General features: G+C 38.4%; 1 protein-coding gene across 1 annotated transcript in view; it reads right to left on the reverse strand.

Annotated features, from left to right (window-relative positions):
- Nucleotides 1-3,637: 3,637 nt before the first annotated feature.
- The window catches only part of NEB (nebulin), a 231,362-nt gene continuing 217,337 nt past the window's right edge, over nt 3,638-17,662 (reverse strand). Inside the window, 12 exon segments of the mRNA XM_069080869.1 lie at nt 3,638-4,468; nt 6,521-6,627; nt 7,288-7,434; nt 8,203-8,295; nt 11,381-11,564; nt 11,663-11,770; nt 13,360-13,452; nt 13,781-13,873; nt 14,202-14,294; nt 15,825-15,917; nt 16,406-16,498; nt 17,622-17,662. The exon segment at nt 17,622-17,662 is cut by the window's right edge and continues 12 nt beyond it. Coding sequence (XP_068936970.1) covers nt 4,295-4,468; nt 6,521-6,627; nt 7,288-7,434; nt 8,203-8,295; nt 11,381-11,564; nt 11,663-11,770; nt 13,360-13,452; nt 13,781-13,873; nt 14,202-14,294; nt 15,825-15,917; nt 16,406-16,498; nt 17,622-17,662 — 1,319 coding nt within the window. The 3' untranslated portion in view covers nt 3,638-4,294.

Genomic DNA, 17,662 nt, shown 5'->3' on the forward strand with positions numbered 1-17,662 from the left:
TAATCCCACCTGTGGGATGGACTTGTTGATGTGAAAAGAGAGTCCTGAACTGGGAGGAGCTGGTGACGTAGATTTGGAGAGACAAGAGAGAGGCAGAATAACTTTTTGAAAGCAGCACCCTTGTGGAGGCAGAGAGAGAGACTGAGAGAATTGCTGGGGGCCACTTTGAATTGCCCTGGACTTTTGAGACCTGCCCCCTGAGCTGCCAAGGACTGAGGAGACATGGCTGTTTTGCTGGTACTTTGTCTGTCTGTTTTGATGTTGTTTTGCCAGATTTGTCCACTGGTGAAAGACAGTCCTATTGTTGAAGAAGTCCTGGAACCTGGCTTTTGGTTAAGAAGCCCTGAGACTGTCCTGCAAACAGAGAGTGAATACTGTCCACTGTGAAGGACAGCGCTGTTGTTGCAGGGGTCTGGGAACCTTTCTGTTGGTTCAGAAGCCCTGAAGAAGGATTTTCTTGTTGTATGTTTACAGAAATCCTGGGAGAGGGTTTTGCTAATGTTTTCAGGGGTTCTAGGACTGTTCTGCAGACAGAGGATGAATTAATGAAGAGACTGGCAATGTATCTTGTGGCCTTGCTAAGCCTTGTCTCCCCAGGAACTAAGATTGCTGAGAACTTGCCTTGTGTCAAGATGAAGAAAAGACCTCAATTTGGGTATTAAGTGCTGTGCTTAAACTTGATGTAACTCTGGGGTAGATTGAATTGTGATCCAGGGGTGGGGAACTTTTGACCTTTTTGTGTTCTATGGTTGAACAAATGAATGTATTTTACTTATGTTTGGAAACTAATCTCCATTTGAGAAGAGGGGCTTTGTGGTGGACTAAATGAAGGTACAGCCTAGGGGTGGAGTAGTATTTAGAACAGGGATTTTGTAATTGATTGAATGATTGGAAGGTCCTGGGGTGGGGTAGTACTTGGAGATTATTTAATCACCCTTAGTAAATGCTGTATTTGGAATGATGTCATGTTTTGATCTTCTCTGTTCTTGGTTTGTCACTGAATAAAATGGAGAGCACCTATGCTGGTATTTTGAACCTTGGAAAGTTGTCTCTGCTTGGCATTACATTACACTTAGTTACTCCCTCATCTTTTGTAACTTTAAATTTATTTTAAGGTATTTATGATTCAATTTCATTTATCCTTTGATACTTCTATCAATAAATCAATCAATAAGCTACAAGATTGGGAGTTATTCTTTCAGTGGGGTGATCCAGGTGGGGGGTAAAGGAGATAGGGGAGGAAATGCTTTTGTCAGGTTCGGGGATGAGAGTAAAACACTACGGTAAATGTGGTCTGGTGGTGGTAATGGGAATGGGGGAGAAATGGGGAAGGAAAGTGTGAGTGGCAGGGGGAGGTAGCAATTCCTCAGGTAGTAGGATCTAGAAATATTGGGAAAGGATTTTTCTCTTGCTCTAAGGCGGTAGAAGTCTAGGCCTGCTTTCCTGAGGATTGGGAGAAGTGTGACTCCAGTCAGATTATGGGGAGAGGGGTGGTTCCCAAAGCAACCTGAGCCATCTTAACTTCTGATTATGAGGCTCAGCTGCATCTCTGGTCATGGGTGAGTTGGCCGAAACAGAACTGTGGCTTGTCCTTTGAGGCAGGGTGTTAGGATTAGGGAGCTGGGGGGAGTATCACCGGTTGGGCATAGCAGATGGCAGCAGAGGTAAGAAAAGATGGAGAGAGCTGGCCAGTCTTGCTTTGTTTTCCAGATCTATTATTTTGGGGGGAAGTGTCAGTTGCTTCAGTTGTTCAGTTTTCCCACCTAAGGTCAAAAGGTTTGCTTGTTACCTCTTCTGCTTTTGCTCTCCTCTCACTGATGGGATGAGGACGGGTTTGGGTAGTGTTGTAAGCAGGTAATGAGAGGATTAGAGAAGCCCTTAGCTTCTCTTTTTTCAACCATCTTTCTAGAAGTGCATGCAGGTTTTTTTTTCTTAAAGTTTAATAGGTTCTTTTAAAGAGTTGAGTTAGGAGAGTAGAGGGGAGGGGGATGAGAGGGAGAATGATGGAATGGAGGGCTGGCTGGGGGGGAGGGAAGTTGGAAGCACCTACTTTTGAAAAGGGATGAGATCAAAGTAGAGAATAGAACTAGTGGAAGGTGGGATAGGAGGGAGGGAAATATAGTCAGTCTTACAATATATCAACTATGTTAATGTTTTGCATAAGCTATACATGTACAACCTATACTGAACTGCTTATCTTTTCAGGGGGGGTGACAAGGGAGTATATACACATATATATATGTATATATGTATATTACATATATATATATATATACTATTAATAATACTATTTTACATGTAATTGGAAAATAAGATATACAGGCACTGGGCCATAGACATCCACCATGCCCTACTGGAAAAGTCAAAGGGGGTATGAGAGAAGATATGGGAGAGAGCAAATTGGAGGAGGGGATTTACTGTGGGACTGCTATTTTGGGGCGGTGGGTAGAGGAAAAACAGAGAGAAAATGTGCAACTCAAAATCTGGTGGAAATGAATGATGTAAATCAGAAGTTAATAAAGCATTTGAAAAATGAAAAAAAATGAGTTGAGTTAGGTTAAATTCTCTTTATAAGTGTAGTTGGAAGTAGAGACAACCTGGGATCCAATGCTTTTTTTTTCTCCTTTCTATTTTATTTATGCATTTTGAAACATGATTCTGAGAAGGGTCTGCAAGCTTCACCAGACTGCCAAAGGGGCCCATGACACAAAAATGGTTAAGAATTCCTCATTTTAAAGGATATCTAGGATTTGAACATTTTCTGAGTCCCATGAAATTATAAAAAAAACTATGTATTGTGCCATAGTTCAGGAAAGCCTGTTTTGGGAGGCCTGGTGTTTTTTGAAGCAGGTTTTCTCATTTCTCGATGTGCTCCCTTCTTCTTGGTACCGCTTCCCTTTTCTGGAATCTGTCTGAAGTTTTCTATGCTAGAAACTTCCATCTCCCATAAACCAGTGCTGATTGATATCTTCCTATACCTGTGACCAGACTTGTTTATGTGATTTCTGCCAGATTCTAGTTATATCCCTTGCTTCCCTCCCTTCCTGCCAATGGTTGTCTTCAGACAAGCAAGATAGACTTCTTTCTTCAGTTTTGGAATGGATTTCTTTTAAAGGGGCAAAGGGTCTCAGAATTATGATTTCATTGGTGTAGGGAACCTCTAATGAGCAAACTTAACCTCTATTTACCTCAGTTTCCTCTACTGTAAAATGGGGATAATAATTGCACTTATCTCACAGGGTTGTTTTGAGGTTCAAGTAAGACATTTGTAAAAAGCACTTTTAGCACAGTGTATATGCCTATACAAATCCTTCTTTGCCTCTTTTCTTTCCTCTGCCAATATAGGTGTCGCCTGCTCTGCAACTTTCAGTTTTGGTGAATTGCTGGGGGCACTGAGTGGTTGCCTTGCTAATGGTCACAGGAGCAGTGGAGGAGGCAGGATGTGAACCCAGATCTTCCTGCCTCCCTCACTGTCTCTTGTCCTATCCAGCACCACAGCTCTCTAACCCTGGGAAATTAAACCTGCTAAGTAAATGTCCTATTGTTTCATCTCTTTGGTACTCAGAATTCTTCTGTGAATCCCTGCACCTCCCCCAAGCAGTGAATTATGTCAGCATTCCCAATTAAATCAGCCAAGTTGGTTGCAGAAATGTGAACTTTATTTCTAATTTACAGAAAACATCAGCTTTATGCCCCAGAACACCTGACTGAAAAGATGCATGCATTAGCATTCATAAGCAGGGAGGAGAAGAGGAAAGGGGCTTCTTTCTGCATTGTGGTTATTTTAACTTGTATGTTCTTGCTTCAAAAAAAAGAATAAAGTAAAACATTTTTCACAATGCCAAAAAGACTAGGTCTCAGGACAAGAAAGGCCAATAATTTGACATAGCAGTAGCCTTTTTTATATGTTGAATTTTCTAAAGTTCAACTCATTCCAAAACCAAAGTTTATTTGAAAATTTCATTTTTCAAAAGCCCCCAAATTGCCAGATGACAATTTTTCTTAGGTAAAGATTTATGTGTAAGTGACAAGTTTAATTACATTGTCCAAAGTTTATGCAAGTCCAGCCAGCGTTGCATAAAATGTTTCTAGTTTAATGATGAGTGAGATTGGTGTTTGTCATTTGTTTGGCTAGAGAATTTTTAAAATCTCCATAGTTTTATGGAGAAAAGGATCAAGAAGAAACTCATCATAAAGGGAAAGCAATGAGACAGCTTGGAAGCTGCCAGGTAATAATGGATTATTATAGCATAGAGGACCATGTTTGGAAGCCCTGACGATTGGCATTACATGTTTAAATGGCTTCCACATAGTTAGCCGGCAGCATCCCAGTCCTGCCCGTTCTCTGCACGGTGCCATACATCCAGCCTTCATCAATAGCTTGAACGTTGACAATGGCATCGCCATCTTTGAAGGATACTTCATCTGCATCGGCAGCCATGTAATCATACATGGCCCGGAAGGTTTTCTGTTAGTGGCATCAGGAAGAGAGAAAAGCACAATATTGATTTGTAAATTAAGGAGACTAACAAGATTCACCATTTATACAAACACTATATTTTCAGAGAAAACAAGGTTCTCCCAAATAAATACAACTTTAATTTGTCAAGAAGTTTAATACATCCATTCCTTAAAAGGCAAGGAGCAATATGTGAAATCATCTTTTCTTTTTTTTTTTTTCTTTTTAAAGCAGAGAGTTCAGACCTTTGAAGAACTGCTACAATACTTCTATGGTTTAAAGCAGATGGTGGTTCAGTGGATAGACAGCTGGGCCTGGAGTCAGGAGGACATGAATTCAAATGCTACCTCAGACTAGCTGTGTGACCTTGGGCAAGTCAACCCCTGTTTGTCTCAATTTCCTCAACTGTAAAATGAGGATAATGATAGCATCTACCTCCCAGGGTTGTTGTGTGGATCATATTAGATAATATTTATAAAGCATAGTACCTAGAACATAGTAGGTACTATATAAATGCCAGCTATTATTTTTAATTACAGCATATTTTCTCCCAACTTTAGAACTTATAGTGTGAGCTAATGATTTTTCAGTGTTAGCCCACATTTATTTTTAAGTCTTTCATTTCATACTGGCTAACTAAATAAATGTTTTAATTATTTTATTCATTCATACATTAAAGAAATATTTATTGAGCTCCTCCAGTGTTTAATGAATGAATGAATGAAAAAAAAAAGACCCATCTATATGCCAGGTCTTAGGCTAAATACTAGGGATTAAGTTTAAAAAAGCATCACAGTCCCTGCCCTCAAGGAGTTTATATTGTAATGTATATGGAGCTGGAGACAGGTTCCAAATAGCTAATATTTTTAGGGTCATCAGTGTTCAGTGGCCCAAACTAAAATAGATACTTTAATTATTATACATGAAAAATCACATTTGTCCAACTAAAGGCAATTCTCCCTCCAATTGTGGTCTATAGTCTCTCTAATTTGGATTTTAGATGGTGGTAGGATTACTTTTTTCAACTGCAGAGGCAGAGCTCAAAAGTAGGTAGGGGAAAATGTCTTGGATTCTAAGAACAGAAAAAGCTTTGATGTTGATTTTGGGACAGCCCTAGGAAGGGGGTAAGAAAAGGGAATGGGGGAAGAGGTCAAGTGGGGACAAAATATCTGTTAACTTCTAGGGTGAGGAAGCCTGTTTAAGCCTTAGAGTGCTAGTCCTTGCTGTTTCTTAAACAAATAGTGGTAGTGTTTCTTTTTAGTTGACCTCCTTAGAGACCCCATCCTTAGCTTAGGCTCTCCAAACAGCTGGGCACTAAGCCCGGGTTGTTCCTCTGAGGAGGTTCAGCCAAGCCTTTGATGGAGTGAAGGGGGAAGAGCCCTGTGGGTGGATGATACGGTACTGGGGGAAGGACTGGCGAGGTGGGGGTGAAGAGAGAGTGGGAGTGATTTGTTTTACCACTGTCATTGACTGGAGACCCTCAGAGGGAGAGGAGACCTGGTAAAACATTCCTTTCCTAAAGTTTATTTCCTAGCCCATTATGTATCACAAATTTTATATTTAATCTGGATGGAATGTTTTTAGGATGATGATGTGCCAGATATGGCCAAATTGTAAAATAATGGCTAATAAGACTCACCATTTATACAAATACTATATTTTCAGAGAAAACAAGGTTCTCCCAAATAAATGTTTGGTAATACAATGGTATTTTTTAGCACAGCTTGTATTTGTCCCTTTTTAACAGGTACTTTGCCTTCTTCTGCTCTCCCCTTTTCAGCTTCCCCTTTTTTTTTGGTATTGTCTTCTCCCATTAGAATATAAACTCCTAAAAGGGTTGGGACTGTCTTTCTATTTGTTTTTTTTTTTAATTTCTACTATTTGGTGTGCCTAGCACACCAATGTAATGGACCATGGTGACTTAGAAGGATCATTTTATAGGGGAAAAAAACTTTTAAGGTTTCTCCTTATCTTAGAATTCTATGATTATTTTTATAAAAGTCAATAAATGAGTTTTGGGAGGAAAACTATTTTCAAGCACATTATTTTCAATTCACTTACTCCAGCAGTAGAAGGGTGGGATGGGATAGAAGATACTGTTGTCTGCTGGGTAGCAACAGAAGATGACCTTTGCTGTGGAAGTTCTGTAGTTTTTGCATGTTTGTAAGCTGTAAGAAAGAGAGACAGTTAATCCTGGTAAGGAAACGTTGGTCACAAACCACTGGTTCTGTACTTTCAACAGCTGAATTTTCCTTTCCAAAACTTGGATCATCTGCCGATTGCCTATAAAGCCAAAATCTCGAGGAAGGGATAAAAATCTAAGTTCCTTCTGCTAAGAAACAAAGAAACAAAACCACAACATAATGACTTTTCCATTTGCTCTAAAAATTAACTCACTGTTGTTTAAGTGTATTTATTACAGTCCACTAGCTTTAGTCCCTAGGTCAGATTTTCTCAATTCAGTCATTTTCAACTGGCTTTCAATAAACCATTGTGAACCAGTCATTCAACATGAAAAGAAATACATTTTAGAGTTTACCATTCATGGGTCTTTGGAGGTATGATTTTCCCTGAATCACATATTCAATATCAATGAGAATAAATTCTAGATCTTACTATATATAGGACTTTCAGGAAACCTTCCTAAATCCCCTGTTTAATAAGAAAAGCACATTTTATGCCTTACCACATGCACATAAGAAATAAAGAGATCAATTGATTTTAATTGAATTATATAATTATTTACCAAATATTTATAATTATAAATTACATTTACCAAATATTCCTTGTACCCACTTGACAAGGTCCATGTATTTCTACTACAGTACCTGATGAAGTTGCTGAGAAGAAGACCCCACCTCCATTGCTGTAATGGGAAAGGTGGTGGTCTGAATGCTCTGATTTCTCATCTCCACCACTGATGCTCAATGCACTGGCAGATCGAGATGCATCACGGCTCCGACGCTGAGCTTGCACTAATGTGAGTGAGAAACAGGAGGGGAAAAAATGAGGAGAGTGATTTTAAGGAGTATAATTTTCTTTTGACTAAAAATAGATAGTAACCTCAATCTGAATGCAGTAATATCAGTGTCAATTATGGGATTGACTATATTAAGTCTTATTCCAAATTTAAGGAGGAGGAAGAAATACTAAGTGTTTACTAAATATTTTCTCACTTGGTAGGTCTGTTCCCTCTTTAAAAAATATTCTTTGTTACACTTAACATTTACTAGCCATGTGACCTTGGACAAGTTACTTAACCCAATTTGCCCTGCCCTCCCCCCTCCAAAAAGCAAAAAAAAAAAAATTTTTTTAATAAAAAACATATTCTTTGTTTTTGTTCCTTTTTTCTTTACTTTTTAAATGGGAGGAAGGATTAGTAGTATAAGGTCAACACAGAAACGTGAAAGAAACAAAATGATGGTATTTAGTTTAAATTTAAAAATAAAAAATTTAAAATGATTTTTTACATATGCTAAACTGAAAAAAAATGACGACACACACATACATATGGAATAAAATATTTTATCAGTTTGAACCAAATACAGGTAATGCTTTTGGCTTTTGCATCAGTTTTATGATAGGAAAATGGAAAATTTGGAGAGAACTGGCTTTCAGGGCCTGAAAAAAAAAAAACTATTCTTCTGGCAGAAATTTGGCAAGTTATACGTTCTATGAGACACACAGAATGGAATGATCTGCCTGATTGTTTTGTTGTCAAACATTTTCAAAGAATTACTTACCATTGACCATGTGTAAGCTTCGGGACTGGATATTGTCTTCTGCTGGGTCATAGTCAAAAACTGAGCCAGGATTGGTGCGCCATACTCGTAAGCCTTTTAGGGAAACATAAATTGTAGGAACTCATTGACTCTATGAGACTATTTCAATTCCTCTCCTTCAAATCCCTGCCTGAAAGACTCCCTTGTTTCCTTTAGTTCAACCATCAATTAATTTTTTTTTAATTTTTATTTAATTTTTAATTTATGGACTAAATCAAGTATTTCCATAACACAATATATTAAAAAAGATGATGGTACATGAAGCTGCAAAAATCTATTATGTACAATTTGCTATTCCTTTTAAATACATAATAAAGTTACCATGAAATTTATTTTTTTCTCTTCCCTCCCCCAGAGAAATGGAAATAGATAGCAGAATAAATTAAAAATCAGAATTCAAGCATCAATTTCTAAATGAGGTTTTTCCTTATCTCCCCAGCTGCTTGTCATCAACTGAGATCATATCTGTTTGGCGATTATCACAATGCCCGGCACATAGTAGGTGCTTATTCTTCCCAGTCCCATTACTAGTGCCTCCCCCAAATTTATCTTCCATTTGTTTACTTTTTTATATCTTTTATGCACACAGTTTCTCCCAAGCAGACGTAAGTAAGCTTCTTGGGTTCAGAGACTTTCATTTTTGTCTTTGCATCCTCCATGCCTAGAACAGTAGGCATTTAAGAAATGCTTGATTGATAGACCGGGGAAAAATACTATTTTGTTCCCAGAAAGAACAGGGAGTATAGAAGTAAGCTATGTTGGGAACAGTAGCACCCTTGGGGGCAGACTTGGAATCGAGTCCTGGCTCAACCACTTGCTTATTGTGACCCCTTTGGATAAGTCACTACTTCTCTGAGCCTCAGTTTCCTCCTTTGTAATGGGAGATGGCAGAGCCAGCACTGCACCAGAATTGGGTAGCCGAGGAGGCGGGTGTACAAGGCGCTCTGTACCTCAAAGCACGTCATAAATGAGAATTATTATTGCTACCATTTATTATTAGGAATGCCTTCGAATAATCTCAGTTCAATTAAATAGGAATTTTGAGGTTACAGTGTGTGTGGAGCACTGGGGATGCAAAGGCAAAAAACCTCTTCCCAGATCACTATAAAAGGAGGGGAAGTTGAGGGATCTTTCACTTCAGCACATGACAAACTAAAGGAAGCTTCTCTTGTACTAGTTCGGCAGCCTTTCCCCCTGCTGGGGCTTACTCCATTACTTTTCTTGCTCTATCTCCTTTCCCACCCCCACCGTTATCCTCCATTCTCCTCTACCTGTTTCCTACTCTGGTTTCCCTGAAGGCTATTACCAGGGAAGGACAAGCTTTGGCATGTCCTACACAACTGGGGAATGGCATTGAAATAGGGCCTACTATGTGCCAAGCACTGTGCTAAGCACTTTTGCAAATTGTATCTCATTTGATTCTTACGACAATCCTGGAGATTGGTGCCATTATTATCCCCATTTGCAGATGAGGAAACTGAGGCAAGCAGGTTAAGTGACTTGCCCAGGGTCATATAACTAGTAAGTGACAGGAACAGGATTTGAACTTGGGTCTTCCTGACTCCAGACCTGGCTGCTCTTTTCCAGGGGCCACCTTGCTGCTTCTGTAAAGGCTCCAGGAGGGCAGTCCTGTCCCTAAGACCTGGGCTAGCTAAATCCAGAGATTCCTACCACCAGAGAGACTGTCGCAGTTCATGACATGATGTACTAAGGGCCACGGCAACTGGGTTCTGTGCTTACGTAAGGAGGACCCACAACAATGAAAGCACAGATTTTTTTGGAAGTATGGAAGGAATAAGAAAACCTTGTTACGTTTCTTTAAGATCGCCTCCTGTCAGCCTTTCCCATTCTCCTGGTGCAGCCTCCCCTCATTCTCCTCCACCACCTCTTGTAGCAGGGGAACCCTTCCAACTGCCTTATGTTGAGCTAATTTCTATTTATTTGCACTCCTCCCCATCTTTATTGTGCACGTGTATTTGTCTATGCGTGTGTTGCCTCCCTCATTACTATGTAAGTGCTTATAGGAACTACATGCTATGTACGTGTAAATGCTTACAGGTACATACATGCTATATACCTGTAAATACTTCATACTATGGAAGCTCCTTGAGAGATATTTTTTGTTCTTTGCATTTGCATCCCAGGACCTAACAGAGTACTTGGCAAATAGAAGGTATTTATCGATGATACTTATTGATTGACTGAGGTGATAGGGTGGAAAGTCTGCTGTTTTGGGGATCCTGAGAGGACCTGGGAACGAACATACTAGCTGTGCTTCTCAATACATACGTGACTTTGGAGAAGTCACATAACCTGCCTAGGCCTAAATTTTTTATCTATAAAATGAAGTGTTGGACTAGGTGACCTATGAGATCCTCCTAGGTCTTAACTTAAGTGGCACAGTCCACAGAACATTGGGCCTGGAGTCAGGAAGACCTGAGTTCAGATCTGGCCTTAGCCCCTTACTAGTTGTGTGACTGCAGGCAAGTCACTTAGCTGTGGGCTCTTTGCAGACAGAACTATCTTTTCCCTTTCTCTGTATCCCCAGCACTTAGCACAGAGCCCAGAACATAGGAGGTCCTTAGTAAATGTTTACTGATGAACTCTGCCTCAGTTTCCTCATCTGTAAAATGGGAATAATAATAGCACCTACCTCCCAGAGTTGTTGTGAGGATTAAATTAGATAATATTTGTAAAGTGCTTCACAAACCTTAAAGCACGACACCAGTACTAGATGTTATTATTATTCATTACGTGGACTTATCGTCAGATATTATTACAGGAGGCTTGTCACCAAGATGGCTTCAGTCATAATCAAGATTATTCTCAGGGACTTCTTAACCCCACATCCAGAACCTTGGCCTTCGTATTTTTTCATCTGTCTTTCTGGTTGATAGCTTTTAAAATTTGCCAGCATTTAATTCTTTGCCTTTTGGCCTGATATGAATAATCTAGACAGAATATCAAATGGAATCAAGAGAACTGGGATCTAATGGCATCTTCATGATTCAGTGACTGTGCGACTCTAAGCAAGTCCCTTCGCCTTCCTAGACCTCAGTTCCCCATCTGTCCAAGAGCGAGCTTGGATCTCTGCTTCCCTCTGACTCCAAGGATGCCTATAAGTCATATGCCTTTTTACCTGTTACGGTCTCTTGATCCTGATCGGATCGTTTTCTCTCCATTTCCACCACTTTTCTCTGAATACCCCGGTAGTTAATGTCGCTGAAGTCTTGTGTATTCTTTTTCACTCGCTCAGTAATGGGGTCAGTCACCACTGGAGTGAAGCAACCTTTATGCTTTTCAAAGTCCTCGTGATATTTCACCTGAAATTTCATTACGGCAAAAAATGATGTAAACTGATGGTGTCCCATATGAGATAGCAAAATGGGCGCTCGAACCCAACAACAACTATGTCACTCACCGTTGAGATGTTGCGTTGGGTCTCTCTTACTCGTCTCATTTCTGGGGTATCTAAGACATAGGCAGCTTTGCCTTGCACTTGTTTCCGGAAGCTATCAGAGTATAGAACCTAACAGAGAAATTAAGTGAGTTATGTTCACAGTGCCATACTTCCTGTGAGACCTAAAACCTTTCCCATGTATGCCAGATGCTGAAAGGAACTAACTGGGGAAACAAGATCAGTAAAAAAGACTCAGGGCTGGCAAGGGTTGGCCATGGTGAGAACTCACACCTCTGTTATTTTATTTTATTTTATTTTTATTTATTTATTTTTTTGCTTTTTGGAGGGCAATTGGGGTTAAGTGACTTGCCCAAAGTCACTCGGCTAGTGTGTCAAGTGTCAGAGGGCGTATTTGAACTCAGGTCCTCCTGACTCCAGAGCCTATGCTCTATTCACTGTGCCACCTAGCCACTCCCACACCTCTGTTTTTTCTTAGAGTATGAAGACTAGCTTTGGTTTTGAAAAATCTCTATATTAGAGGAAAGGGGACAGCATAATTTTGGGGAAAAAAGTTAAAAAAATTAATGTGAGTATAATAGTTGATGTAGCTTATACTTTTCTAGCACTTGAAAATTTAAGTGTGTATCTCCCTATATGAATTTTATTCTATTTCACATCATTATATCACAATCATCCTGTGAAAGGTGCTGTGAAAGTGATAGTATTCTTGCTGTATATAGAAGGAACAGAGGGGAGCTATGGTTCAGTGATTTATTTAGGGTCACAGTAAATTGTAGGGGTTCACCATGAACACTAATTTGGAGTCTTATTACTTCAGATACATTATACAACAAAATGTGCCAGCCTCCTGAATTTACTAGGAATTGACCTTCCTATTAGTGATTCTCTGTCACTCTCTTTAGGAGAAGTATAATGGTTCTTGTCCTCAAGTCCTCTTTGTATAGAAAAAAATTGGAAAATCAAAGTCTCCTAGGGCTTGTGTTAAATCTTAAAGGTGATATAAAGACCTTCCTTTTCTTGTCAGAAGGGTGGTAGACCATATGTCGTCAAGAATGGTCAATGTTTGGTTTGTTTCATTTAAATATATTTTTCATTACAAAAGAATTTTCTTGGGGGAATTATCACTGGGAAGCAACAATATTGAGATTTTTTTTTTAAAGCAACAATTATCATTTCTTTAAAAAGGCTTCAAGAAACATTTAGCCATTCTTTTAAAGGATGAATTTTTCTCTTCTCAACATTTTGTTCCTGTTGGAGAAAGTTTTCATTTTATTTTATAATTAATATGTTAATATAGAAATCCAAGTACCCTAGTTACTGAAAGCCAAAATGAATCACATCAGTAACATGAAAGAAAGTGCATTCCTTCAGAGTATTACTCATTTCACATTTTTATCATAAACACAGAGGACAGGTCAGAGATTGTTAGGAAGTCAATTTATGAGAAGCAGTTATGTAAGAGTGTCCTCCCTTCCCCCTACAGTAATGCAGCAGGGAGGCGAAAAGGAGGGAGAGAAAACACTGGGAATTAAAATGTTATGTCTTAGTATGATAATTTTGAATCCGAAAAAACACAAAGGGCAGTTAATTTTAGAGTGACTGTTTTAGGTTGAGAGCTAGAGAAAGTACACATTTTTAAAGTGTTAAAATGTTATCATCCAAGGAGTTGCAACATCTTTTTTGGTCCTAGAAAATACCGAGCTAATGTTTTCTTGGTTTCGCTTAGCTCTCTCCATCTCTGGAGTGACAGGTGTTGGGGTGGCCTTTCTCATGTTCTCTTTGTACAAAACCTATGGGATCCAAGAAAGCATCCAGATATCAGAACACAGACAACTATTTCTGAAACTCAATGCTTAACTGGGGTTACTGTTCAGTATGATCACTGCAGAAAAGAAAGCACCTTGGGGGAGGAAATTGTTAACATGTTATTCCATAAAGCAAAAGATTTCTTTTAAAAGGAAAAGCAGGTTGTTGTTTTTTAATTGGGGAAAACAAGAAGGAAAGGAGATATGCAGAGAAGAGGTTGTTTGGAAAACACAAGGATGAATTAGGTGCAGGAAAAAAAATCTGGCAGGCTCGTTACTTTCAAAGATATTTTTTTTCTCTCTCTCAAAATACCGAGCTAAAGTTCTCTTGATTGCGTTTGACTCTCTCCATCTCTGGAGTGACAGGCGTGGGGGTTGCCTTTCCCAGGCCCTCTTTGTATAATACCTATGGGATACAAAGATGTATGCATCCAAAGATCACTGAGGGCAGTTACCAAGATAAGACATCATTGAATTAATCCCACTTAGAAAAATTACATGTTTTAATCCATCACTGTGAGTGAGAACAGCTCTTTGGGAAAAAAGCTATTAAAAAGTTAATGTGCAAGTGAAGTCAAAGGCATTGTTGTAATATTCAAAAGGGATTTAGGAACAGCAGTAATTTTTGTATGGGTGTATCTGGGAGAAACACAACTTGGGACAGGTTAGGAGCAGACCAAACTGCAGTGGTTATTTTGCAAATTATGAAGCACTTTTCTTTTTCAAGACAATACCGAGCTAATGTTTTCTTGATTGCGTTTGACTCTCTGCATCTCTGGAGTGACAGGGGTTGGGGTGGCTTTCCCCACACTTTCTTTATACAAAACCTATAGGATACCGTGGAATGCAGAAATCAAAAAAGAAAAGAAAATGCATGTTACCAAATGATCATACGAACACACACACACTGCTGTTTAGTTGACCAGAATAGCAGAACACTTGGGACAAAAGGAAGGTTAGGATGGAGAGGGTATGTTAAGCAGTATCTAAGATGAGTTGCATTGTCCTAAAACTGTGGGGCTCAATTCAGTCTTCAAATACACAAGTCTTTCTAAGACTGGAAAGGTCTAGAAAACCATGCACATGACAGAGAACTACCGCCCTTCCGGAAGAGATTGAATGACCACAAAAGAGCTTTTCTACTTTTTTCCTATGAGTCAAAACCCCAATCCCTATCTTTTACTGATTTTCCACTTTTCTCCAAAAGTGCTATAAAGCTTGGGTTCCACTGCTTCAGATAGAAGAAAAACCTTTGAACTGGTCCCAGGACATAACCTGGATCTTAAAGTCAGCTTAATCAACAGACAAAAAATAGAGGAGGGAAAAAAATCCATCTTGCATTATTGTTGTGGCAGAATTTTGCTAATTCTAATATTAAACAAAGGATTCCCCTCCCCTCCCTTCCTTGCTACCATCTATAATATCCCTTTCCCCTTTGTCTGAAATAAGAGTTTTGGTAAGAGAGAGGGGCCTTAAACTCTTCTACAAAAAGGTGGTTCTGTCTCTACCAGGAAAAACTGTTGGAATGAAAAATCTCAATGTTTCCCTCCTCCTGGGAGCTTGGAAATAAGGTATCTAGTAATGGGGAGAAAGGATGATTCTGACAAGAACTTTGAAAAACTTATCGCCATAAACTCTGAGGGCCACAAGGCCTGAGTTTGACATTGTACTTTCCCCCCAGGCTTAAAGACTGGTCCTTTCATTAAACAGAACAAAATCAGTGTACAAATGGGATACAATTAAGAACTTGGATACCAAAAAATAGGTCCATACGCTTAGATAAAACTGTAAAATGAAACAATCATATTTGGTTAGGACTCAGAAGAAAATTCCTTTTTTTTTTTTGTCACTAGAGCCTAAAACTATTAGTGATTTTATGTTACTGTCTCTACAGGAGAGGAATAGAGATTATTGTTCTAACATTCTCCTTATGTAAAACTGACAAGACAAATGAAAAACCAAAAGTTATAAGAAAAAAATACCACAAAATATTCAACCTTAATATTTCTGAAATGCTCAGGTGAAATAAGTTTTTTTTTGGTCTACTTTTCTAGAATTTCAAAGCCCATTGGAATAAATAGAACTTTTAGGAGAGGGGAAGAAAGAAGGGTGTGGGAAGAAGAGATTGTATTTTATAGGAAAATTTGTTATTTCCACAAGTAGGACTTTCATATTATGGATTAAAACAGTCTTATTATCATGTTAAAAGAGCAGTCCTAAAGGAAACAGCAGCAAATGAGCTAACAAAAGAAGTCACACAAACTTATTCCTTTTCTTATTAAAGCTAGAATTAATGTGTGTTATTTTTTTAAATTGTTAAAAACTTGAGATTTTTATTTTTTTTTCCCCCAAAGTACCGAGCTAATATTTTCTTGATTGTGTTTGACTCTCTCCATCTCTGGAGTAACAGGTATGGGGGTTCCCTTGCCCAGGTTCTCTTTGTATAACACCTGCATGAGGAGAAAGCAGCCAGACAAGTGGGAATGAATAGGAGTCCTTGGTTTGTAAATTTTATGCATCAGCTCTGTTTTCTTGCAATGCCTCGGTATTGCAACTGAGATAAGGAGTAAGGAGGTGGATGATGATCTAATAAGTTTTAATTGAAGAGGTTACTGGGATGTATGTTATTTTTTTTTTCCATTTTAAGAGCTCTAGGGCAGTGAACATGATCATTCAGGGTATGAAGTTGTTAGAAAAATTTTTGTTATTGTCTAAAAATTAAACACCTCCCTCCCTTTCAACAGTAACAACAAAATTTTTTAAAAGGGGAAAAATTGTGTAAGTAGCAGTATTATGGTGAGAGTACCTCTTTTTTTTTCTCTCCCTATAGGAATGATATTAAAAAGCTAAGGGAGGCAAGTACTTTTTGAAGCTGTTAAGGGCTACTTTATTATAATGTTAAATGGCATCTTTTTTTTTTTTTCCCTTGGCAAAATACCGAGCTAACGTTTTCTTGATTGTGTTTCACTCTCTCAATCTCTGGAGTGATAGGGACTGGGATTCCTGTCCCCAGATTCTCTTTGTACAACACCTGTGTGACACAAAAAGGCATCCAGAGAAAAGCAGCAATCAATACAATTTACTCTTATTTTTCAGGGGGTGGGGATGGGGTTGGGGAGAGGAAGAGATCAGATTAATGGAAACTTCTTTGCTTGTTTTAGCCCCTCAAATATCCCTTTGATGCATTAGAAAAACAAAATATATTCGAAGGAACAAAGAACTAAGAAACACAAAGAAGAAGAAAGGGGATTTTGTTTTTGTTTTTGCCTTGGTGAGCAATTCAAAATGGTACTAAGTAAATTCATGAGTAGCTAGGTCATTTCGTTAGTGTAATTTCAGTCCTCCAGAAGATTATAATAGGAAGATATACTCAAATATTAAAATGAAAAGTGAAGATAATTTTAAATTGATAAATGTCAATAATTAATCATACTTAGCAGATTTGGAGCAAATGAGCGCGGTGCACATACAAATATTGTTTGTACATGGACAATGTACGTGGGCAATTTTATCTCAAGTTATCTTATTTTAAAACAAATGTGGAACGTATCATTTTTGGTTAAAATAAACATGCTAGGCACTTTTTTTTAAGGCGACCTAGATTAGATGTTCATGACAAGTTTCTAAAACTTAACAAAACATCATGAAAGGCATAGATGTTGGAGGCTCAGGCTCCAATTCCTTTTGCAGATACATAGATATAAGGTTAGAATAAAATGTGAAGCCAAAGACAGGGGTCTTGCCAGTACAGACTTTTTAGAAGTTTCAGGTTGAGGTCAAGTTTCATTATCTGTGTTTGCCAAAGCAGACTAAAGGGAGGATCACAGCCACTTAGACTGTTAAATAGCCGGCAGTTTAGTTTTTCAAATTTGAAATGAGGGTAATTAACATTTATTTTCTGAAGCCAGGGAGAATAGTTAAGGATCTCTGAAGGATTACATCAAAATATTAACCAGAAAATAGCAAGTTAAAGGGAGTCAGATGAAATGGCAATTTTTAGTCAGGAGAAAAAGAGCTATAGGGATTCTATTTGGATAAGTTGATTAGATTAAAAAGACTAAGAATGGAGACTTTTTAAGTCATTAACTTTAAAAAGCAATAAGACACCATTGAGATTTTAAAATAGAAGGATTTTTTTTTTCCTTTTAAAATACCGAGCTAAAGTTTTCTTGATTGTGTTTGACTCTCTCCATCT

This window comes from Petaurus breviceps, unplaced genomic scaffold (genome assembly GCF_028583685.1).
Source record: "Petaurus breviceps papuanus isolate PSGF00001 unplaced genomic scaffold, PetGlider_PUasm1.0 91133, whole genome shotgun sequence".
Lineage (NCBI taxonomy): Eukaryota > Metazoa > Chordata > Mammalia > Diprotodontia > Petauridae > Petaurus > Petaurus breviceps.